Genomic DNA, 26,112 nt, shown 5'->3' with positions numbered 1-26,112 from the left:
ATGAACTAGAAAGCGATATGCCTTACTATTTCTTGCATATCTTATGAAAACGTAATCAACCATTTTCTGTCCAATCTTCTCCCTTTTAGGTTTAGGAACTTGCACTTTAACCAAACACCCCCACACTTTAAAATATTTTAAGTTAGGTTTCCAACCTTTTCATTTTTTCATATGGAATGGATTGAGTTTTGCTATGGGGAACTCGATATGTATTTGGTTAGCTGTAAGAATTGCTTCCCCCATAAGTTCTGGGTTAAACCCGAACTTATCAACAAGGCATTTATCATCTCCTTTAATTTTTTGTTCTTTCTTTCCACAATTCTATTAGATTGCGGTGAGTAAGGGGCAGTTGATTGGTGAATAATACCATAGTCCAAACATACTTCTTCAAAAGGTTGATTCATATTCGCCACCCTTATCACTTCTTATCGTTTTTGATCTTTTTGATTAGCTGCGTTTCAACTTCATTTTTTTATTACTTGAGTGCCTCGATTGCTTCATCTTTACTATTAAGTAAGTAAATATAGCAATATCCAGTACTATCGTCAATAAAAGTTATGAAATACTTTTTCCCACTGCGAGATGGTATTGACTTCATGTCGCAAATATCTGTATGAATTAAGTCTAAAGGATTTGAATTCCTTTCAACTGACTTATAAGATGTTTAACATACTTAGATTCCATACATATTTGGTATTTCAAATTATTGCATCCAAATTTTGACAGTACTTTCAAGTTAACCATTTTTCGTATAGTTTTGAAGTTGACGTGACCTAAACGTACATGCCATAAATTATTTGACTCAAGTAAGTAAGAAGAAGCTTGAACGTTATTGATATCAATAGCTATTACATTCAACTTGAAAATGCCCACAGTTAGGTAACATTTTCCTACATACACATTATTCTTACTTATTACAACTTTTTCAGAAACAAACAAATACTTAAATCCATTCTTGATAAGATGTCCAGCAAAGACCAAATTCCTGCGTATTTCAGGAACATGGAGAACATTGTTTAGAGTCACAACTTTACTCGAAGTCATCTTCAAAGATATCTTCCAAACTCCTTCAATTTTTGTTGTTGCGGAGTTTCCCATAAAGATAGTCTTGTCAAGTCCTGCGGGAACATACGAGGCAAACAACTCTTTGTTACCACAAACATGACGAGTGAATCTAGAATTAATCCACCACTCCTTGGGATTTCCTACCAAGCTGCATTCAGATAACATGACATAAAAGTCCCCCGTTTCATCATTCTTTTCAACCATGTTTGTTTGACTCTTCTTCTTGTCCTTCTTCGGTGCACGGCAGTCCACGGCCTTATGTCCAACCTTTCCACAATTGTGGAAATTACCTTTGAACTTCTTGCTCGGGTAGATTTTAGGTCCATGCGGCTTCTTTCTCTTTTTGTTGCTTGTAGACACTTCCTCAATAATATTTGCTCCCATTATTATTGAGTTACCGTGTGACTTCTTCTCAGTAGCCTTATTTCCCCATTCAATACGTAGACGAACAATAAGGTCTTCAAGCGTCACCTCCTTACGCTTATATTTCAAGTAATTCTTAAAGTCCTTCCATATCGGAGGCAACTTTTCAATAAATGTTTCATTTATGACTATACCTTCAATTAAAACAATCAATATCTTGAATAAAAATATCGACTTGGTTTATACCTTCGGCAAGGAGGTCATAAACAATAACTTGCAATTCTTAGACTTGTGTTATGACACATTTGTCGTCAACCATTTTAATATCTAGAAATTTGGCGGCCACAAAATTCTTAAGTCCAACATCTTCACTCTTGTATTTCTTTTCAAGAGCATTCCACAACTCTCTTGATGTTTCACGATGCTATAACATTGTACGTGCCGCCTTCCAAGCAACTTAAAAATAATTTTTGCATAAGAAGTCAGAATGCTTCCATACCGTGACCACAAATCACTCATTTTCAGGAGTTTCTTCTCCCAAATCTGGAACGTCCTCGCTGATGAAGCGCTGCAAATTGAGTGTGGTTAGGTAGAAGAACATTTCTGCAGCCAACGATTAAAGTCCACGCCGAAAATTTTTTCGAGCTTTTGTGCTAGTGCCATCACCGGTGCAGGCGTTGTGCGACTTAAAGACGCAGTAGCCATTCTAGCAGTAATAATCCCAACAGTACCATTCTATTGTTCCGTACTTGTTGTCATTTTTCTGTAAAAGAAATTGACACAACCAGAATTAATAAGTCGGTGAAGTTTTTATATCTTCAAATCGAATACAAACAACCGAGTAAAAAATTACGAGGAATTTAATCTTGAATTTAGTAGAAAGTCACAGAAACATTAATCTCAAAGTGGAGTAGAAAATCCGAAAATTTTAATCTCCAAAACGGAAGTAGAAAATCGCTAGGATTTTAGTCTCACAAATTAGAAAGTAAGATGAACACAGAATATAAAAACAAAATTTCTTAAGCTTGTTATCAACCTGTGTTTGAAAATAATTTTTGCAAAAAACAAAACAAAACAAAATAGAAACAGAAAGAGAATAGAAACAGAATAAATAAAAGTTCAGAGCTTAACAGAAAACTATGTTTCCTTAAGGAATTTAATCCCCTCATTGTTGCCCAAGGTTATTGGATTAGCCCCTTCCGGAATAGAACGGAACAACTATTCTGTAATACCGGCAATGAAAATTACAAAATTTCGTCGAACTCAACAAACGACAGTAAACCACACTTATGCTTACGTTATGCTTTGGAAAAATAGTGCAGAAATACATAAGAGAGTGGAGAGAATGCAGATTTTCAGTGTTGAAAAATGAGGCTACTCCTCTGTATTTATAGCCAACGATTTGGGTTTCAACAGGTGCCAAGATGCCTCTTCGTTTGAAATGGTGTCAACCATATCAACTGATCGAAGCCGAAGACGAGCTGAGCGAGTAACGACAGCGTGAGACACCACTTCTTTTCAACTCTTTAAGAGTTAGAAGATGTGCTTCTCTATATAAGCACAAAAATTTTCTTTCTATTTTTCGATTAGTGACAAAGTACATTAGTAAAGGAAATACTTCAAACTTTTCGTTTGCCTCCATTTTCCATTCATACCCCTTATCTAATTAGATAAAAAAAACAGTAGATTCTAAATTAATAATTTATGCATAATTCAATAATCTTATAAGACAAATACAGAGTTTGGACAAAAATTACAGGGTTCATGGGCAACATAAGATTATTTCTGTTATTTTCATACTCGTTCTCTCTAACTATTGTGATGGGCTAAATCAGCTCAAAAATACTTTTAATATTGATATAACAGTGGCCGTTTTAGATCAAGCTCACGTGGGTTTTTTCAAAAAAATTCACTAATAGTTTTGCGTATTCATATACTTTATATGCAATTATTTTTTTTCTTATTCGTACATTCAACATTTTATACGTAGAAGTGAGTGTCTTGATTTAATGAAGCTTTAACCAAATTACTTTTTGTTTAGACTTTCTAAAGAACCAAGTCCAACCAATTTGTCGGCTAAAATTACATACACTTGACATTAAACGCAGCCCCTTTTATGGTTCAAAGGTTGTGTACAGAGCCGGTCTAAGAGAGTAGCGTTAAAGCAGGGGTTTCCTTTTACCTTTGGCGTTTGTCATCCCATGTTGTCTCACTTCTCTTATCTATATATTCCAACTTCTTTTCTTTTTTTATGTTACTTCTTGATTTTCAAACTATAATAGGATAAATCACCAAGAATACGATAAAGCAGTTGAGATTACTCCATCCTTAATAAAAGGTATTAAATTCAAGCTTTATAACGAAAACTTTTGGTAAATAGAGAAGCCAACAACTTTTTAATGGAATTCCGAATAAATTGTTTGTATCCTTTTTTGCGCATTTTTCTGATGAAGATAATTCAATTGAATCCTTCACCAAAGGTAACTATGCCAATGAGTAGATTTCCTGGTATAAATTTGAACTAATCAGAGTAGTGAGTTTTGAATATCGAACAGTAAGAAGAAAAAAAATTAAGATGGATATGAACTGCCAATGAGTGGGGTACGGTTGGGGTGGGGGTGGGGGAGAGGTGTTTGAGAAGCATTTATACTTTGACCAATCCATGATCAGATTATTACGATTACAAAGATATTACATAAAGTTTCAGCTCTTGTCCATGCCGTCCTATTTTATTGATTTGATTTTCGGAGGGACTAGGACAGAGAATTCAACAAATTAGTTGACAAAGTTATAAATACTATGATTGAAACTTCTTCTTTTCTTTGAAATTGAAATAATGGGTAAAAGCTTGAATTCAATTCCACCGTTTAAAGAAAATTTGCTGTTGTTTCCTGCTCCACCTCAATACATTAAAACCAAGTGCAATTATTTCCAAAATTTCAAAGTAAAAGAATCTAAGATTTTGACAAAAATCCTTTCATGTTTGTAAGTATATTGCAGTTTTGGTATCATTGTGTCATTAGATTCAACATGTTATGTCTCTCCTTTTATTAAATGGTGATATGACTAAATAAGGATTGTTGTGGAGTGATAAGCACTCGTTCATCTTAATAAGAGGTTTCGGATTCGGGCCCCAAGTATAAAATCTCCTTTGTCAGATAGCGGTTATAGAACTTTCTGACGTGAATTCAAATTTAATCGGATCCCAAAACAGTTACTCAACATTGATTAAGAAACGAAGAAAAAGGAAATGACTAAACATTGACGGAATTTCAACAAAGAAGAATGATTGTATGCAAAGCAACATGTTAAAAAGATGTACCATATAAAATGTAAATTTGGTTGAGAGAATGTCCCCAAAATGACATGACATATACAAAGATTGACTATGACTATAATAGGGACAATATGAGTTCTATTTCTATGTTGTACAATCAATGGTGTATGATGAGCAAGGCAAAGTCAAACAATAAGGTTTTGTATTTTTGTTTCATTTTCTTTTGACAATCTTAACTTTATTAGCTAAGCCTTTAGATAGATTGATGGGATTAACATTCTTCCACTTTGTCCCCTTTCTTTTCTTTTTCCCTAATTTGGTTTTTCCTTTTTTTTTTTTCTTTTCTTTTATATTATAATTCCTATTTCCTAATGGGTGGAGGGTACCCATCTTTACTTTTGCCAAGAGCCATTCCTTTTTCTCATAGGGAAGGAATAAAATCCAGTGCTTCCTTAATCCTTTATGGGCCCCACTCATGGTCCAATCAAACTCCTTACCTTTGAAGTGGGCCCATCCTGTCTGGGCCTAAAATGGGCCCTCTTTAGAATTGTGAGTTGGGTTTGGTGTCGTTGAAGTGGAGTTTTGGGCCCACCACATCAAAGACCATTTTACACATGGATATGACATGCGGCTCTCTTTTTCTTCTTACCTTTGCTTGTTTAGCACACTTATTTTATAGTAACAATAGCACTTTCTTCTTTTACTCTCTCTTTTACCCTTGTCTACTCCTATTTTCTTTAACATCATTCCCACTAAGCGTTAAACAAGGGGGAATGTTTACATTTAGGACTGACTAAACTAGATATTTTATGTATATATTTCGTAATATTGATCTAATGTTATATGTTGATTTCTATGCTTCAAAAATGTTGAACGGTGTATTTGATTGAATGCTTAGTTATTTATCCAAAGGAACGGATCAATTCCCGCTTAGTATTCATTTTCTCACTTTTTCAATGGTACATTCATGTTTTAAAAATTCTAGATCCGTCTCTATTTACATTCCCCATTTGTTGCAGGATTTACATTAGATATTTAGAGTTGTAACAGGTAAGCTTTGACAAGCCCCTTTTCACTATCACTTTAGAAACTGTCCGTGTAATTGAGACTCTTCTCTCTCTGTTCAACCCACTGAGCCATCTTGTTGGTAGAATCGAAATAATGAGATGTTATGCGAAAGCTAATAAAATATATTTTCAACGTCAATAAATTAGACATAAAAAAAATATACAAAAAGAGATATAAATATTTAATATGGTTCGATCAATTGTCCTACATCTATACGCGGAGATGAGCTATTCACTATATAAAAAAAGTTAATACCCTAAAACCCGCCTAACCTATACAATCTTTGTCAATTGCCTAGCTAAACTATCGCCTGTCCCCGAAAACCCCTTGAACTATATCTCCCTTCATATAAAACCCCCTCGTCACTTTCTTGGCATAAGGTGTGTAACAAATAGCCCAAAAGCGCGTGAAAGATATTTAAAAAAAAGGCCATTAAAATGGCCCACCTGGCAGTGTCTAACACCTAATTAGCCCCCCTCCCCCTTTCTTATAAATTATATTTCTTTTTATTTCTCCTTCTTTCTTTATATTTCACCGTCCTTCCTAATTTTTTACCTTTTTCTCCATTTTTTCATCTGAATCCATCTGAAATTCTCTCTCTTATTATTTATGACTTTATTTTTTCTCTTTCTCGTTTTATGCATCATTCATTTCTTACCTAAATTTATTTGAAAGAGGGAATACCCTTTCAAGTATTTGTAGAGCATGAAATTTAATGCCTTTCAAGAAATTAGAGAATAAAGAAATAGAACCTATGTGTAGCTTGTTGGGATATATGCTATTAACAATGAGTTTGATTTAGATATAGTATTTATTACGAAATAATTGTTTATTCAATTTTAATAAAGTTTTAAATAGATCATATATTAGTCTGTGTCTTTTGCTTATATAGTAGATGATTTAGTGTATAGAGTTTAGCTTATATACGGAAGATTAAATCATCGGTTCTTATAAGTATAAAGTTTGAGTTCACAATCTAATGATGGAATTGGACAAACCATCAGGAATGATTGTAGCACAAGATTAAATATAATTTATCTTGATTATGAGAATGGTTTAATTCCAAATTCTTGTGCTAATACATTTTGTATGTATTGAACGGACCAGGTAGAGATAAGTATTTTATACTGATTTAATAAAATAAACTCTCTAGCCATTAAATGTACTTATACTCTTAATCTTGATATAATTATTATTAGTTGTGTATATTATTATTGTTTTGATTTATTAAAAGGCGAGATTCTTTTGTGGGTCAACATGCCTAGTAAATTGGATAATAATAATGTACATTGGTGAAGTAATAGCTAGTTGATGGAATCCATGTCTCGGTTTAGAGATTGATGATATACCTTTATGAAAGCTTATAAGTTTCATGTGTAAATTCGGCCAGTGGATTTTGTATCCGACACATGAAATAAGTTAAGCGAATGTCTAAAGGAAATAATCAATAAACTAAATCGTCAGTAATTTAATTTACTTGATTAGTATCTGAATCTTAATATGGGGAGTTAAATAAGATTTAATGGATGAATTTCGAAATTGGATAAGGAGTGCAATTACGGATTTTTAGTGGAATAATTCGTAATTAATTATGGTAGATATTAATTTCGAAAATTAGAAATTAATTCCATAATTGAAGCATTGTTAATTAAATTCGGTGGTCCCTATTGTGCCTAAATAATAGGAAATAAAGGAATCATTTTTCTGGTGGAAAAGAAAACCCAACAGGTTTTGGAAAAGGGTCTTAACCCTTAAAACTTGTGCTATAAATACATAATCTTTTCCACCTAGAAGCGGGAGTACATGGTGGCTGAAATTTTCAGCCAAGTTTTCCTAGAAATTTCGCTCATACGAAATTTCTATTTCCGGCATTATTTGGGTAGCACAGTAGAAGACCGTGGAACGTTCGAGGATCACGATTGTGCGGGTGATGGAGGTTTCATTGAGAAGTTATGGAACTGAAGGCTCACGTGATAGAAGAGATATGTTCACGCTTCAAGAGGTAACCCGTGAAACCCTGTATATACTAGTTGTCTAGATTACATGTGATTTTGATACTGGGATTGCTTCCGCTGCTTATTATAATCCATCATAGCTATCGTCTTTAACAATTTAGGTATCTTCTTTAAAAAATCTTGAGAACTTAGGTTTGTCAAACCCTAGTCTTCTATATCGATTTAGGAGAAGAAATCCTAATTTTTACCCCAATTTTCGAACATAAGCAAAAATAGACAAAGCAATCAGTGTTAGAACGAAGATTAATGGAGAAAATCACGCTACAGAGAGATTAGTGCAGCCATTCTCCGATGAGGGCAAAGACTTCGATGAGAACAAAGAGAAAATGAGGTTTTTACAATTGACCCACTAGTTTCATACCTAGCCCCTTTTTTATTTTTACCATGTAATTTTTTACAATGATATAATAAAGAGTATTAAAATTCTTAATTAAGTCCGTTTTTTAGATTAAACGAAACAAATATCCATGTAGATTGTCATGTGATAGATTTTAAAAATAAGTTGGAGAGTGTATTACACGCACCAGTAAACAGCGACGAGGTTTTTTTTTATTATGAACGGGGATATAATTCAGGGAATTTTTGGGGACATACGATAGTTTAGGTAGGCAACTGACAAAAGTTATATAGTTTTGGCGGGTTTTAGGGTATTAACTCTATAAAAAAGTATAAAATATTGAGAAAATAACCTCATAAAGAGACACACAAGTGACATGATGACACTTGTCTCAAAAACTCCCCGCCCTAAATAAGACTCTCAAACCCTTTAGGCTACATTGTGAATGCTACTAAATAAGAAAGAATGATCATCAATTTATAGAAATCTAAAATATTTTTCCTACAATAAAAAGAACTAGGCAAATTGATATGGGAGATTTATAATTTTTTTTTAGGAAAAGAAAACCAATTATGCTATATATTGTCATTTCTTTAAGAGAAAGATCAACTAAATATGGTAAGAAAATAATGGCAAAACACTTCTTTTTTTTACTCAATACCCACTCATTGGCTTATCGAGTTTATTTTTTTATTTCTACTTGAAGCTCACTCTTCAACTTGTTGAACCTATTCTCCTTTTCTCTGCTCAACAATCATTCTTCAACTTGCAATCTCTCTATTTTAGGTTCACTTGTCAACACTCTCTAAAAACACTAAAAAGAATTAAATCCATGTAAACCATAAATTCAGTTACACGTGCAAGAGAACGTTGAGAATATATCATATGACCTTCTATCAGAGTTTTCAAAATAGTTACTTAATAACCAATTTTGATGAAAAACATTTCATCAATTTTTGCCATCAAATCAACTGAATGCAACTCTATTTGAAGTTCCCGTTAATCTTCTAAATACATTTAAGAAATATATAGAATAAGTCGTGACCGGCACTTGATGCCATAAATTAACCGAGCGAACCTTCTATATTATAATTAATTTCTAACTCTATTCTGTCATGCAAAAAAACAGTGTTGATATACTTTTTGCTATAAAATTTTGTTTTACGACTTTGCTTCACTTTAGTTGGATGAATATCCGTAAAAATTAAGGAAAAAAGATACTCTATAGCCACTCTCAAATAATAGTCAATTTTTTTTATATTTTATATATATACATTTTGTATGTTATATACAAATTTTATACATTTTTTCGGCTATCGAACATAAATAATTTTTGGCACGAGCTAAAAGTGATAATACCCCTAAAATTATCCGTTCGCCCTCTAAACTTTCACACACCTTTTCAAACATATATACCTTTAACTATAGAATGCTAGCATATCTTATTCAATATATCTAACTGGGTCCAAATACAATTAAAGAAAGTTGAATTTCTGCTTGTTACTCCATAGATAGCAAAGGGATAAAAAATCAAAGAGAAAAGTAGTTTCATATACACAATAAATGAAGAGCAAGGATAAATTACCAATCGAGTATTCTCATGGCTCAATCATAGAAATGGTCCAAATTTTAATGTTTCCCCTACTATTGTAGTAATGACAAAAAAGAAACTGACTTGTACATAAGTTTTGCTGAAACAGTTGAGAACGTGAAATTTCTAGGGGTCCATACTTTGCTTCTGTTTGAATTTAAGAGCAAGAATTTATTACTAGTGAACCATAATGTACTGTACAATCTTTCTTGGTTTGTGTTAGAAGATTTAGACTAGTCACATTTGATTTAAAGAGTGTTGTTTCATGCTTATTCGACTAAGTAGGTACAAAAATTTATGACTTCCTTTCTCTTTGATTTGTTTTATCAAGATCTAATTCATTTGAATGCTTGGTTTTGTAATCTTATACTAGTTAGACGAGACAGCAATGTGGTTGTGCAGTGATTGTTGGTAACGTAGTTAGTGAATGGAATTAATTGAAGTTTTTGAGCTCGGAATTGAATCTAACTCTCCTTAATTCTAGTATTGAAGGGGAGGTTTGGCACAATGGTAAGAGTTGTCGCAAATATTTTGCAGAAATGGAAGGTAAAATTATGTATAAAGATCTAATGTAGTTTGACCCCGTCCATAGTCAGGGGCGAAGCTAATGAAGAAGTTACGGGTTAAATAACTGCAAAAATAGATTCTGAACGCAGTAAATTAAACGCAAAGTGGTAGAGTTTCGAATTTGAACCCATAAAATTCAAATTCTGGATCCGCCTATGTCCACAGTGTACGATCTTTGTGCATTGCTTCTTACTTCAAGTCTCGTGCTGAAGGGGTGATTTGGCGCAATAGTATAAGAGCTGTTGTCATGTGACCAAAGGTCATGGATTCAAATCATGGAAAATAACCTTTTGCATAAATCCAAGGTAAGACTGCGCATAATAAATCTAATGTAGTTTGAACGGTCCATAGCAGGAGCTTTGTGCATCGGTCTTTAAGTAAGTCTCGTGCTTTGTCAACAAGCTTGTCTCTCTTACTACACTTGGGAGGTGAGAAGGGGAAGGTATTCTCAAAATGTCTTGGTTGACGGAGGACTACCATTGATTGTGGCCAGCATATGTTATTAAAATCCAACTTCTACAGTGTGACTAGCAATGTCTTGATTAAGCTTAAAATTTGACGTTGGATTAGACTAAAGCTAATCTTTGAATTACTAGGGCGTGTACTCTGTTTTTTGAAATGGACAGAGTATTATACAAGTTAATATGTGCTCCAGCTTCATATATTACATGCTCTTTCTTTCCGACCTATTTGACTCCTATGTAAGTAATACTCTAGGATCAGTTTTTTTTTTTTGGGTACATATTTCAGTTGAAGGGGAGCCTTAGCGTAACTGGTAAAGTTGATGTCATGTGACCAGAAGGTCACGGGTTCAAGCCGTGGAAACAGCCTCTTGCAGAAATGCAAGGTAAGGCTGCGTACAATACACCCTTGTGGTCCGGCCTTTTCTCGGAACCCGCGCATAGCGGGAGCATAATGCACCGGGCTGCCCTTTTTTATACATATCTCAGTTGGTAAATAAAATTCTTTTAATTACCAAAAAATATATTCCAGGATCTGAAACATATGATGGTCATAAGCATAGCAGCTAGCCCAAAGTTTCAGAATATTGTTCAGAATCCATTCCCAGAAGAATAACGGAAACTAAGATTAGCTGCATCAACATGCACAACACAGAAAATGGACACTGAAAATAGGGAAGGGGATCAAACAAAAGAAAATGGAAGTAGATACAGAAATGTTAACACAGATATAAATAGATTTAACTATGTCCCGGTAACTATCATTCTTTGAAGCATTTCATTTCCATTGACTGTTAAACCACCAAGCATTAAAAGTAGACACAAAAATGTTTGACATAGGTATTGGTAGACTCAAAGGACCAAGCCACTGTCATAAACTGAGCTCCTCCAAGCACTTCATTGCCGTTGATTCATCAACCTCAGTGCCAGAATTGTCCTCAGTTTCCTCGGGCTGAGCTAACGGCTTGCTTGGCATAGTAGCTCGTGCCTCAGTTTCCTCGGGCTGAGCTAATGGCTTACTTGGCGTTGTAGCATGTGCCACGGTTTCCTTTTTGGCTGGTGGAGCAGAAAATACTGGGATAGCCTGCCTAACACAGACAGGTGGTGCAACTCGAACAGGTCGGGCTTGCATCATTTGAGGCGTACATCCAGTAGGTTGTGGACGAGGCGGAGCAGAGAAAACTGGCACTGCTGTTCTTATTGTAACAGGTGGAGCAATACCACGGTAAGGTGTCCTATATGGTCTAACTGGCATATATGGAGCTGCGCGGCCTTCTGATGATGAAGCCTGTGATTGTGGCATAGGCTGTGAAAATGAGGAATTGCTGTCATTTATTGTCGTGGAGGATGATGATCTGTAACGAGTAACTGTTTTTGGGCAGATTAAGGGGAGGAGTTTGGATGTAGTAGCTGCAGGACGTTGTGGACTAGATGGTCGAGGAGTTGGAATTGGAAACTTCTTCTGGAATGGTATTGAGACATTGCCGAATTTGGCCATTTCTAACTTTTCCTTCAAACGATAGTTTATTAAAGCCCTTGCTATTCTGATCTGTTCCTGCTCATCATTGTTCTCTGATTCAGACGATGAACTTGCATCTTGTTGTGCCACTGTAAAATTAATCCAGTTTAATTTTTAGAAAGAAACAACGACCTATATTAATGATAGCAGCCGCATAATGAGGAGCAAAAGGAAATTTATCTCAATAGCAAAACATCAGAAGTCAACACAAAATAATGGGTAGAAGTTGTGTTTTAATTAGTTTATGCATAAATTTTTCAAGAACCTTTTGCATTATTTCGGGAAACCAAAATCCCAAAAAGAATTTGTCTGATTTACAGAAACCAAAATATGTTTCTTGAATAAACCAAACAGGGCAGGCTGTACAGATCTTGCTTTTAATTATTTGGTTAGCCCAGTAAAATTGGTCAGCCCGGTGAGAAATGTTTATTTTCATCAATTAGCTTAAGCGTTTTAGTCCGTCTTAACACCATCCTCTCACAGTTATCATGAATAGCACAAGTTAATCGATATGAAAGTAGCATGAAATATGAGCTTTTAGCAATAAGTTGTAGATGCAAAACTATCAGCTGTTAGTCTGATGATGCTATTTCAATGTCATATTTTAATCAAGTCTTATGCTAAATCTGTAGAAAAAGAGAGAAGGGAAGTTGGGTATCTTTTGGCCGGCAAGAAGTAAACAGAAAGGATAGGCCGAAAAACAGGAAATGAACTTGTTGCCTTCTTCATAATGACTCTTTTTGCTACATCAATTTTTTCCAAATTCTTGTTTAAATTTTCAACTGGAAATCTGAATGAACAAGTTTTACAATATTTTGAGTTTTCCGTGGGGAGTTGGGAGAAAATTTTTAAAAGCAAGAGTATATGCCAACTGAATACTAACCAATAATAAGATGACTGTATGAGCTACAAGGAAAAGGCAACCTTGTTGTAGCTTTAAATGGGAGAATTCATGCATTCTAACGCCTAACATTAGCAAACTTCATGTTGGACACTAAGGCAATTGATACGAAATTCTTTCAAATTTTGAATTTATCTTATTAGCCACGCATAATACATAAACAGACCCTCAAACTTGGCCTCAGCCGGCAAATATGCTCTCCTACTTTGAGTGTGCACAAGTAGGCATCTCAACTTGTCTCCACTTTGTTAGTTGAACACTCCAACTTATAAAATAATCATCTAGACACCTCCAAAATTTATGTGCCGCGTCAGTGCCGCGTCAGCATTTGTGTTTACTTGTTTAACTCCATACAAGTTGAGGTGTCTACTTGTGTACCCCCAAAGTTGGAGGGCATAATTGCCAGCTAAGCCAAGTTTGAAGGCCTGTTTATGTATTATGCATATTAGCTATCCTATCCCAGGCCTGATTGACCGTTAAAGTACTTTCTTTCCGTTGTCCATTTTCTTCATCATTCCAATGTTCTCTGCCAAATATTGTAGTGGCTAAACCTCCAAACGACAAAGGAGAATTGATACTGAAGCATTTTAATCTATAAATTAGCAGTGACACGTATGAAGCTCCTTCCCCTCGAATCTCTGATACTTATAAGGAGCACAGGAAAGACAAATATTTCTGAAAAACAAGAATAAGGAGGAGCACATATGAACCTACTACCACACTACTGGACACTAGTAACTCATACCAGTTTGGTGCACTCTTACACTGACCACGAGCAGCACATGCAGGAAAATATCAACTATAGAACTATGCCTAATTACTCAAAGTATAATATTTTTCTTAATTGAGTGGGAGACTTACATTGTTTCAAAGATGACCAAGCTGCGAGGGCAGCATTCTTCTCAGCTTGCTTTTTGTTCTTTGCGGGTTCACCAGTAAATGTGATTCCAGCCAATTCTACTGTTCCTGTAAAAACGGGTTGGTGCCCAAGTCCCGACCTATATGTTGTGTACTGAGGCAAAGGAGCTCCGACTCTTTGCGCTATCTCCTGTAATAGATTTTTATAGACGCCTGTTTCATCCTACAAGGAGACAAAGAGAACAACAAAACTTCAGTGATGCCATCACACTAGTCATCACAAGAAAATTGGCTTCTTGATTAGTGAATTTGTAGGGGCGAAATGTTAAATTGAAAATAAAGGGGATCTGCAACCATACCTCCAAAAATTTAAAGTTTAAAAAGTAGATTTTCAAAATTTTCGTAGGCTACAGGCTATGAGACCCCAGCCCCTCTTGTTCTGCCCCTATACCTTAGTTATGCCCAGGGGCGGAGCTAGCCCATGAGCTACGGGTTCGGCCGAACCCATAGCTTTGGTCCAAACCCTCTATTTGTCTTATGAAATTCATTGAATATGTACTAATTATTAATTTAGAACTCAGTAACTTAAAAGAATTAGAACTCTGAACCCATAACTTTTAAATCCTAGCTCCGCCTCTGGTTATGCCAGGTGACATCATAAGTTGTAATGCTAAATTGCAAAGCAGTAAGTGTTTAACACTATCATACCCAAATCCAAAAAATATACAAGTATCTCAATGTTTCCTATGTGGAACAAGGTTACAAGGCCAACGCAAAACACTCCCATTTTCCATTGTATGGTTTGACTCGGCTTATAGTCGAAATCGCTTAACTTGATTAAGATACATTAGAGTAATTTAATGGATTGTTTTGTGTAATCTGCTAGGGATTAAGGCATAGTTGTTGTGGTAGTATTTTGTGAAATCTGGTTTATCATGAAAAAGATCAAATTGAAAGCATAAATTGAGTTGCTCAGCATATTCCAATAAATTTTTGAAAGGTTTTTAACATTATTGTAAGGGCCGTTTGGTTTACAGTCTAGTTATGTGGGAATTATAATGCAGGAATTGGAATTGTTTTTAAGGTGAATAATAATGCATGTAATGTTTTGTGGTAAATAATAATATATGGATTGTTATCGGCGAATAATAATACATGGATTGTTTTGTCTTTAGATATTGTCGTCCACATATTGCTAAAACACATATTCTTATCCAATTTTAATTATTTATCAAATAATACATAGTTTCTTGCAAATTAACCTCCGATAAATATGCATAGATTATATTAGTTATGCATAATTTTATACTGAAAACCAAACATTGTATGAGTAATATGAAATTTTATAGAAAAAAATGTAGTCACACATAAATGTAGCATATGGCAGTTTAATACGACATTTATATGAAGAGACCTCAAGGAAGTGGACGGCCACATGCATGTGCTTCTTAAAATATAGAACAAAGTTTATATAGGGAGACAAAGCTATAAATAGGAAGATTGGGCCAAATACATTTTCCACAAGTGCCATACATTATTTAATACCCAATATTTCGATACGTCATATACTTACCCTCAATATTGAATAAATTATTACAATGAATGAGCCAAAGTTCACACACATGATCAAAGTCAACAATGCCCCATGTTCAGTCTCTCTCATAAAACTGCTCCATTAATATAGAAGCAATTCTAGATCCAAATTATTTTTTTTGATTGGCTTCTAGATTCAAATTAATTCAACACTAAGTTGCTCAGCTTCCACACATGTGCCATACTCAAAGTTTGCCACATTCATTTTTTTTAAATAACGGTGGTGGTCAGGTCAACCTACATTACCTCGACTATTTGACCGACCCCCTTTACTTCCCATCTGTATATGTAGCAAGTAATTTTATCTACTAGACTTGAGCAGATAGGCAGATGGAAAGATATCGCCTAAACTTTAGCAGTTGCCGTGTTCATTTTCTCAATGCATTAATACTTATTTCAACATCATAATTGGTAGAATATTAATTAACAAATTAGGAACTCAGTAATTTTTAACTATATGTCTTTATCACATAACCTCCAATGTTAATTATTATTCATAATACAAATCTTTGAAATGTTGACTGATTCCTACCACCTTTGACAGGTCTCATCTACATTTTCCACACATATTTAATATGGGGGTCTTTAAGATTAGAATCAGTGAGGTAGGTAGCAAAATTAATATGCAAAATCACTTGTGATATGGAAAAAAAAAAAAGAAGTAAAAAGCTAAAAATGTCGTTGTTGAGTACTAAAATACCCTCATTTAAGGAAATTAATTATGAAAACAGTACAAGGAGACCCGAACCAGCTGTTATGCAAATGTGAAGGCAAGAAATACCTTATGGGTCAAATTAGTTATGGTCCCTCCACGAAACTTCCCCTAAACTTTTTTATTCCCCTGTACTTTCATTAACCAACCATTTTTCCCAAAAAAAGGAGAAGATTCTACTGCTACATTTAATACATGATAGTTAAGTTAAATAAATTAATAGTATAATTGAGTTTTACACCATCTATTTAATTTATTCCGTTATAATAGATTATTTCTTAGAATCAGTAAATACAAGTCTCCTTAAACTACGGAAGTACATGCTACAGCAAGTGGCGGAACCACTCTTTGCCGAGGGAGTCAATTGACACCTCTTGGTTAGAAAATTATAGTATATAAATAGGTCAATTTTATTTTTTACATATATTTTATATATGTTGATTCCACTTGATTTCTTCTTGCATTCACTTATTTAAAAATTCTGACTCCCCTATTACCTAAAGATAAACTTACACTAAGGATGTATATAACTTAAACTCTATTGCTTATACTAGGTTACCAATTAATGCTACAAGTATTAAATACAGTTAAATGCAATTACTCTGATTGGTAAATATTTTTTTTTTACACGAGTGCATAGAACTTAAATTCTAAAATGAGGATAAGGACATTTTGGTCAATTCAACACCCATTAATTTCCCCAACTAACCTCATAAAACCGGAGTCATCATTTCCGGTTAAGAGCTCGAAAAAGGACAGTAAACATGTGCACACATTAACACAGTCAACACACACGGCGCACATTAGCAAAACTCCGGCGGAAAACACGGCAAAATGCCGACGGAACCCTAACGGAAAAAACAGCAATAAGATGAATACACTTACGAGTATACGCGCGGCAAGGGAGTGAGAAGGGCCACGATTAGAGAGGGCGTTAAGGGCAACTTCAGCTGCAGCGTGTTCAGCTTGACGGAGAGTGGTACAGTAGTGAGGGCTCTCAAAGTTCTCGCCGTTAAAGTTAACGATAGCTTTAAAACGCGGCGCGTGGTCAGGACCTTCTCTTATGCATACGTAAGAGGGCAAATTGAAACAGCTCCTCTGTGCTAACTCTTGTAACTGGTTCTTGTACATATTGGGTCGGGTCGGATATATGAAATGGGCAAATGGGTCGAAGAAAAGAGCTTTTTGGGTTTAGATAGGTTCTCGAACAAGTAGTCCCATTAAACTTTGGCTTTGGACACTAATATTATTGAGCCGCCCATAAGAATAAGAAAGCCAAACATGGCTGTAGAGTGATAAAAAGAAGAAGAAAGAAAGAAGTGTTAATGAAAGAGATAGAGCAAAGCTTTGAATTTGAGTGGGGGAAGAATTAATGAGTTCTTTTGATATTGTAAGTTTTTGGTTCTACCAAAGTCAGGAATAATAATGAGGGGGTGGGGTGGGGTGGGGTGGGGTGGGTAGGGGAGTTGGGAGTTGGGAGTCAACTTAACGTTAGGCTTTTTGCATGGATATGATTCTGTCTAACAAGGAAAAAGCTATAGTCTGTATGTGTTAATGGGAACCTAGATTTTCTCAATTTTTGTCAGTCTTCAAAGTGGATTTTCCACTTTCTTTCAACACCACCTTATCTCTCTCTCTATGTATCTTTTCTTCTAAATTTATCTCTATTTCATCTTTCTTAGTGGACTCTACTCTATTGTCTTCTTTATTATAGTGTTATTCTTTTTTTTAATCTTTTGACCAAGTGGAAAACAACTTACACATTAATAGAGTAGGATGTAAGGTCTTGAGTTAGCAGATACAAGATATTAATTGGAATATATTCATTATAAAGAAAGTGGATCCAACGGTTGGATTGATCGGTGATAGTAGGGATTTTAATCTATGATTTGCTTTTTTACTTGCGTTTTAGGCCAAAAATGTGTAAAGGTATTTTCGGAAACTAATGTAATATGTTTGTTTGAAGGAATTGATCAAAATGAGCCAAATGAGGTATAATCAACTAATAAAGGAGTCAAAATTGGAACAAAAACCAAGACTGGGCCAAGAGACCTAAAACGCGGACCGCACAAATATTGTGCGGCCGCGAAAGCCACAACGCGGTCCGCGATCACAAATACGCAGGCCGCGAAAGGGAGATTCAGAAAGTGCATTTTCAAGCCAAATGTTAAACGAGGATCGCGCCAGAAATGTGCGGCCGTGAAAGTCTCACCGTGGCCACGATTGTAATTATGTGAATCGCGGTTGCTGAGGTTCAGAGAGTTCACAATTCAAGCTAAAACAACAAGTGCGGTCCGCGTTAGAATTATGCAACCGCGGTAGTCTCCTACGTGACCGCGATGCAAATTACGCGCTCCGCGAAACCATGCTCAACCCAGATCCAGAAGTTAAAAACGCGGACCGCGATCAGAACTACGCAGCTGCGAAAGCAAGAGTGCAGCTGTGGTCAAAATTACGCGGCCGCAAAACCTCTGCATGAGTATTTTTATTCGAAAATTTCAGCTTAGTATAAATAGATCTTTTTGTCATTTTTATGTCAAGTTATGTTTTAGCTGAGCATGTGAGACGGCTGCACATTCTGTCTTGGGCAAATTTTGTACTAGAATTATCTTTCAACATTAAATTTTCATCTTTTAATCTAGTATTATGAATTTCATCTTCATTTTATCTTCAATTTCTGTTATTTTCATGAGTAGCTAAACCCATAGCTAGGGTTGTGACCCAATCCTAGTATGGGTATTTGTTGGGTATTGAATTTTAGAGCTTGAATGTGTATGAGTTAGTGATATTTAGCCTAGTTCTTGCTAGAACTATTGAATTAGTGGTTGCAAACACTGATTCATACATTTATGGCTTAGTCTCTACTTGAGAAAGAGGGATTAAGTTTAGGAAAGCTAGGCTACAAGGAATTAGGGTGAATTCAAGAAATTGATAGCCCCAATTAAAGGGTTAAACCTAGAGATAGTAATACCCTACTTGAGCTGAAATCACTTGAATTGCATGAATACCCATTTTGGGCTTGAGAAAGCTAAATTGGGCAAAATCACTCAAACTACCGAGAGGTATAGAATGAGTACCCGTATGTGATAGTTATATTACGATCCCAACTAATCACACGACTGCCATGGATTCTTGCTACCCGTTAGATATCCACCTAGGTGGAAGTCACTACCCTTGTCCCTTTAAACCCTTGAAAATCAACAACAAAAATATTGTACTTAGATTCAATTATTGCAATTAATAGAATAGAGTTAGAAGTAGAAACCAAACCAAATATGTGTTGAAGTGTAATTAAGAGCAAAACTCGCATCTAGACTTGGATATAAACCTAATTCCAATTATTAACTCCCTGTGGATTTGATCCCAACCTAGTTAGGTTAAAACTGCATCGACCATCCTCTCTACTCAATAGTAGTGCAAGCTTGGACCCGATCAATTTTTGACGTCGATGCCGGAGAGTTAGACGATTTTAGCTATATATCTGAGTATTTGTGTTTTTTTTTTCGTTTTTCTAATTTGTGTATGAATTGCTTTTAGGTAGCAAATGGCTCTTAACAACAAAACTCTCAAAAATTTGTCATTGGGGGAGGAGATAGATGATGATCATGTGGATGAGATTCAATCCGAACCTCAAGTCCAAAGGAGAGGCCGACTACCTCATGATAATATTCCAAACCCTCCTTCATCTCCTCAAAGGGCAGCACACCGGGTGTTACCCAATGAAGGCTATGCAAGTGCAATAATCCTGCCCTGGATTAGGACGGGCAACTTTCAAATAACCAATGTCCTTAAACTGTTAGAATAGAGGGGATTCTTCGCCTGAGCTCCACACCAAAACATATACTAGCATCTCAAAAGGTTTTGTTGACATGTGTTGGGGGGAGCAAGCAAACTAACGTCTCCGAGGATGCATTGAGGTTAAGACTTTTCCCATTTTCTCTAAGGGGGGAAGGCTTTGGATTGGCTTGAAAGGTTACCCAACCATTCCATCACCACTTGGGATGTGTTGGCCGGGAAGTTCATCGCAAAGTTCTTTTCTCCGGGACATATGGCAACGCTAAGAGATGAGATCCTTACTTTTAAATAAGAGCCAAATGAACCATTACATGAGATTTGGGAGAGGTACCGGACAATGGAAAAGGAGTGCCCTAACAACGATATGACTGAGGCCATGATCCAACAAACCTTCTATAGGGGGATCAACACTACAAACCAATGTGTAGTTAACCAACTCGCCGGGGGGAACTTCATGAACACGCCATATGCCTAAGAGTGTGAAATACTTGATGAGATGACAAATACCTCTTCGGCGTGGCAAAGTCGAGCTAATGTGCCACAAGGTGATCCTAATGTTATTCACCTACACAAGGAGCTCCAAGAATGGTATTGACGCGGATAAAGCAAAAATTGAGGAGGGCATTGTCCTCGATCATAAAATCTCCAAGAATGGTATTGAAATGGATAAAGCAAAATTGAAGTGATATCAAAACTACCTCCTCCTACTTTCGTCAAAGGAGTGAGGATCTTTCTAGGCCACACAGGGTTTTACCGGCGGTTCATCAAGGATATCTCAAAAGTGGTGAACCCCTTGTGCAAGTTGTTGGAAAAAGATGCTAAATTTGTATTCAATTATGATTGTATGAAGGCTTTTGAGCTACTCAAATATAGGTTGACTACCACTCCCATCATTACCGCACCAAATTGGAGTTTACCATTTGAGCACATGTGTGATGCTAGCTGTCGCACCTCCTTTTTCCGCGCCCGAGAGGGTGCAAGGGAGTTTTTCCAATTAAAGGACAATCGAGACGGGATTGGTTTATTTATTTCAGAGTCGCCACTTGGGAGATTTAGGGTGTCCCAAGTCACCAATTTTAATACCGAATCGAGGAAAAGAATGACTCCATATTACAGTCTGTGTACCAGAAATCCGGATAAGGAATTCTGTTAACCCGGGAGAAGGTGTTAGGCATTCCCGAGTTCCGTGGTTTTAGCACGGTCGCTCAACTGTTATATTCGGCTTGATTATCTGATTTTATACAAATATGAACTTATGTGCAAATTTTATCTTTTAACCGCTTTATTATTATTGTTTTTAAAAGAAATATGAACATCGCTTAAAACGTCTTTGGACTGCGTTACATGAAATGCACCCACAATCCGGAACACGTTTTATTTGATGTTTTGGGATTTGGATTCGGGTCGCATGAAATGCACACCCAGGCTTAAGAAAGTAAAATATTAAACACGCGCCTAAAGAGACTATCACGTTATTATTTTGGGGAAGACCGTGAAATTCGCTAAACGGTCCTTCCGAATTCTAATTAAACCATACATTTTGTGAGGGCCCCGCAATCTATACGTTTTATTTGGCGAGACTCGTCTCATTTTTATTTTTAAAGGATAAACCTACAATGACTATATTTTCTATTAAGTTCGTCTCTAAAATAAAAGAAAATCTCTTAATTATTTACATGCTGAAAAACGTAACTTATTAGTTATTAGTTTACGGCTAATGCGAATGGAAAATTGCGATCGAGTTTGTACAAAGAAAAACTGCTTTCATTTTATATTCTGTTATTCAATAATACTAGAACATGAGATTGACCATAATATCAAAACAGATTAATTATTCTCCGTAATTTAAACTAACATTATTAGATGAAGAAAGTATACATATGCAACCTCATTATTCATTAATCATTCAACTACATCTATACGAAGAAAGAAAAATTATATTCAACCACAAATCTAAACAAGAGGAATTCAACAGGAACAAAGCCTGATTAATATTTCATTTTTTGCTTCAAGCCGAGATTGTACAAATGTGTACCTGGAAACAGCAGTACAAGAACAAAAGAAGGAGAAGTCAACAGCAGTAATAACACAGCAACAGCAGATTCAGCAACATCGCAAACCAATACAGTAGGAATAGCAGAAAACCCAGGAGACTATAAACGACTCCAAGTATAGTGAAGAAGTAAAAGGTAGGAAGGTTCTGACTATTTCAGATCTTAAGCGAGGCAATGAAGCAGTAACTATTCTTTTTCAACTTCAAAACTCTCCAAAATGAATTCTGCCCCTGTATATTCAGTGTATCCAGAATGTATATCGGGTGTATACTTCTCACTCCGCCCCCTCTTTTTTTCTTCTCTCTATCTAGTTTTTCCTCTCTTTTTTTCCACCCTTCTTCCTAAATTTTCTCTTCTATTTATAGCAAAATTTTCGAAATTTTCAGATTTTTTTTATTATTTTATTATTTTTTTAATTAAAAGAAATCCCACTTACAAATTGCTTTTATTTTTTTAGAAAAAGAAATCCCACCTTTATTTACTTTTATTTTTAAAATTCCAACTTTAATTACTTTATCTTATTTAAAATCCCACTTTTTATTTTTTTAAAAGAGAATCTCACTTTATTTAACTTTTCTTTAAAAAATAAACCACTATCTTTTCTTTTTCTTTTAAAAATGCTACTTTCAATTACTTTAAATTTTTTAAATTTTCAGATATCTTTATATTTATTTTTTAATTCCAACCTTCTTTTACTTTTAAATTTTTTAAAACTTTTTACTTTTTTTTTAAATTTTCTACATTCTTTTACATTTTTTTATTTTTTTATTTTTTATTTTTTTAAAATCATTTCCGAAATTACTATATATATATATATATATATATATTTTTAAAATAAAAATAATATTTTAATAAAACAAACTAAAATAAATATATATATATTTTTTAAAATAAAAATAATAAATAAAATAAAATATTTTCGGATTTTTTTATATATATAAAAAAACAAAAAATAAAACTATTAATAGTGATAATTCACTTTTTATTTTATTTTTTATTTTTTTTGGTTTTGTTTTGTGTTGGACAAAAATGAAGAAGGGGTGTTGGGTTAATGGACTGGGTCGACCCAGTTCGAAATGGACTGGGTCGTAGGGAAGATTGGGCCATTTTTTGGGCCTATAGCTTGAAATTGAAGAAGAGGCCCAATTCCGACTTTCTTTATATTTTCGCTCTCTTTTCTTCTTTTATTTTTCTAAAACTAAATTATAAAAATACTTAAACTATTATTAAGAACTAAATTAAGTTATAAAGGCGCAAATTAACTCCCAATAACAATTAACGCACAATTAAGTATTAATTAAGCATAAAATTGTATATTTGGACATTAAATGCTAAAAATGCAAACGATGCCTATTTTTGTAATTTTTAATTTTTGTAAAACAATTTTAATTACTAACAATTGTAGAATTAAATCCTACATGCAAAATGCGACATATTTTTGTATTTTTTATTAATTTAGCGAATAAACACGCACAGACAAATACAAATAATTCTTCAAAATATCACAAAATTGTACACCAAAGAAAAATCATTTTATTTTTGAATTTTTTGGGAGTAATTCTCATATAGGGCAAAAATCACGTGCTTACAGCTGCCCCTCTTTGCCCGGAGACACGAAGGGTTTTCGTGCAAAGATAAAGCGAGCGATTTTTGCCCATCCGAGTACTCCGTTGAAGCATTTTTTGAAAAAGATTTGACCGAACCTTTGCTTCAAAGGTTTCCTACATATCCTGGGCTAAACAGGAATCAGGTCAATGTAGTTCGAGAAATTTTGGTAGCTGGGACTACCGTTGGACTGCAATGTTACTGTTGTTGCATGTTATTACTACTGCTTACCGATCTCCTTGTTACACCGTGCTTAAAAAAACAAGAAGCTAGGCTAGAGTACAATTTGTTTTTGTTGCCTTGCTTCCTTGTCTGCTTGCATTTCTTTCGGTGCTTTACTTCTTTTGACACATGTACTTGAGTTTGTATTGTGACCTCTTGTTGCAACCTTCTGTTTCCCGGTGCCGGGGAATTTTATTGTTTCCTGCTGGGGATTCCTATTGTAACCCTCTGTTTTATTGTCCTCTGACTTGATTTTGAAATGTATGCCTCTGTTATCTGGGCGGGCTCCCAATTTTAATACTTGAAAATTAAAGACTTGAAATGTATGCCTCTGTTATCTGGGCGGGCTCCCAAGTTCAATGCTTGAAAATTAAAGACTGAAATGTATGCCTCTGTTCTATGGGCGGGCTCCCAACTTCAACAACAACTTTAAAAATGAATGTCATTCCTCTCTTCAACCAATACATCGCCATTCTGTTCTTCAGAGGGGGCTCCTGATTTCAACAACTTTAAAAAATAAAATCCTATTCGAGGGCGGATGAACCCGAAATATCCTATTCGAGGGCGGATGAACCCAAAATATCCTATTCGAGGGCGGATGAACCCAAATATCCTATTCGAGGGCGGATGAACCCAAAATATCCTATTCGAGGGCGGATGAACCCAAAATATCCTATTCGAGGGCGGATGAACCCAAAATATCCTATTCGAGGGCGGATGAACCCAAAAATCCTATTCGAGGGCGGATGAACCCAAAATATCCTATTCGAGGGCGGATGAACCCAAAATATCCTATTCGAGGGCGGATGAACCCAAAATATCCTATTCGAGGGCGGATGAACCCAAAATATCCTATTCGAGGGCGGATGAACCCAAAATATCCTATTCGAGGGCGGATGAACCCAGAATATCCTATTCGAGGGCGGATGAACCCAGAATATCCTATTCGAGGGCGGATGAACCCAGAATATCCTATTCGAGGGCGGATGAACCCAGAATATCCTATTCGAGGGCGGATGAACCCAGAATATCCTATTCGAGGGCGGATGATCCCAAAATATCCTATTCGAGGGTGGATGAACCCAAATATCCTATTCGAGGGCGGATGATCCCATTTTCAACATCTTGGAATTGTCTTACCTCCGACTGTTTTTCTCCAAATCTTATTGTCTTGCTATCTCTTAAAACTTGAATTGATTTCCTTGTTCTTCTGAGAAAATTTTCGACCATGGCAGAAAATCTTCTGCCCCAGTTTTGATGCTTTTCCTTGTTCTCCAGGTGGACGCCTGACTTCTGATATTTCAACTCTTCTTCCTTGTTCTCCAGGTGGATTCCTGATTGCTATTTCAACTGTCCTTCCTTGTTCTTCAGGTGGACGCCTGATTTCTGATAATTCAACTGTTTACCCTTGTTCTCCAGGTGGGCGCCTGATTTCTTCTTCGATTTTTCATCCTCATTCTCCAGGTGGACGCCTGACTTCTTTTTCAATTTTTTTCATTTTTTTTAATTATTATCCTAGGAGAAAATTCATCAGACTAGGATTTGATATCTTATCTTAGGAGAAAGATTCATCTGACTAAGATTTTATCTTGGGAGAAAAATTTCATCAGACCAAGATTTTGACTCTAGGAGATAAATCGTCAGACTAGGTCCATTTGTTGTGATCTTAGGAGAAAGATTCATCCGACTAAGATTTTATCTTGGGAGAACAATTTCATCAGACCAAGATTTTGACTCTAGGAGATAAATCGTCAGACTAGGTCCATTTGTTGTGATCTTAGGAGAAAGATTCATCCGACTAAGATTTTATCTTGGGAGAAAAATTTCATCAGACCAAGATTTTGACTCTAGGAGATAAATCGTCAGACTAGGTCCATTTTGTTGTGATCTTAGGAGAAAGATTCATCCGACTAAGATTTTATCTTGGGAGAACAATTTCATCAGACCAAGATTTTGACTCTAGGAGATAAATCGTCAGACTAGGTCCATTTTGTTGTGATCTTAGGAGAAAGATTCATCCGACTAAGATTTGATATCTTATCTTGGGAGAAAAATTTCATCGGACCAAGATTGTATCGGGAGGTAAATTTATCAGACTAGGACTTTTTA

The 26,112-nt window shown here is 35.4% G+C and overlaps 1 protein-coding gene across 1 annotated transcript; it reads right to left on the bottom strand.

Moving 5' to 3' along the window:
• Positions 1-11,461: 11,461 nt before the first annotated feature.
• Positions 11,462-17,885, bottom strand: LOC107823722 (double-stranded RNA-binding protein 2-like). The gene is made up of 3 exons (XM_016650411.2): positions 17,213-17,885; positions 14,026-14,245; positions 11,462-12,352 (listed from the first exon to the last, which is right to left on the bottom strand). The coding sequence occupies exons 1-3, from the start codon at positions 17,456-17,458 to the stop codon at positions 11,616-11,618; spliced, it is 1,203 nt and encodes a 400-aa protein (XP_016505897.1). The 5' UTR covers positions 17,459-17,885; the 3' UTR covers positions 11,462-11,615.
• Positions 17,886-26,112: the final 8,227 nt, after the last annotated feature.

The sequence above is a fragment of the Nicotiana tabacum genome, chromosome 18 (assembly GCF_000715075.1).
Source record: "Nicotiana tabacum cultivar K326 chromosome 18, ASM71507v2, whole genome shotgun sequence".
Classification (NCBI taxonomy): domain Eukaryota; kingdom Viridiplantae; phylum Streptophyta; class Magnoliopsida; order Solanales; family Solanaceae; genus Nicotiana; species Nicotiana tabacum.
Note: the sequence above shows the minus strand (reverse complement) of the source record. Positions and strands in the feature narration are given on the sequence as shown.

What these genes read in the sequence shown, in the direction of transcription:
- LOC107823722 (XM_016650411.2), bottom strand. Translation starts at nt 17,458, where the DNA reads ATGTACAAGAACCAGTTACAAGAGTTAGCACAGAGGAGCTGTTTCAAT. An exon ending in CCCTTGCCGCGCGTATACTC is followed by an intron (nt 14,246 to 17,212) that starts GTAAGTGTATTC and finishes GTCTCCTTGTAG; the next exon opens with GATGAAACAGGCGTCTATAA. An exon ending in TTGGTCATCTTTGAAACAAT is followed by an intron (nt 12,353 to 14,025) that starts GTAAGTCTCCCA and finishes TTAATTTTACAG; the next exon opens with TGGCACAACAAGATGCAAGT.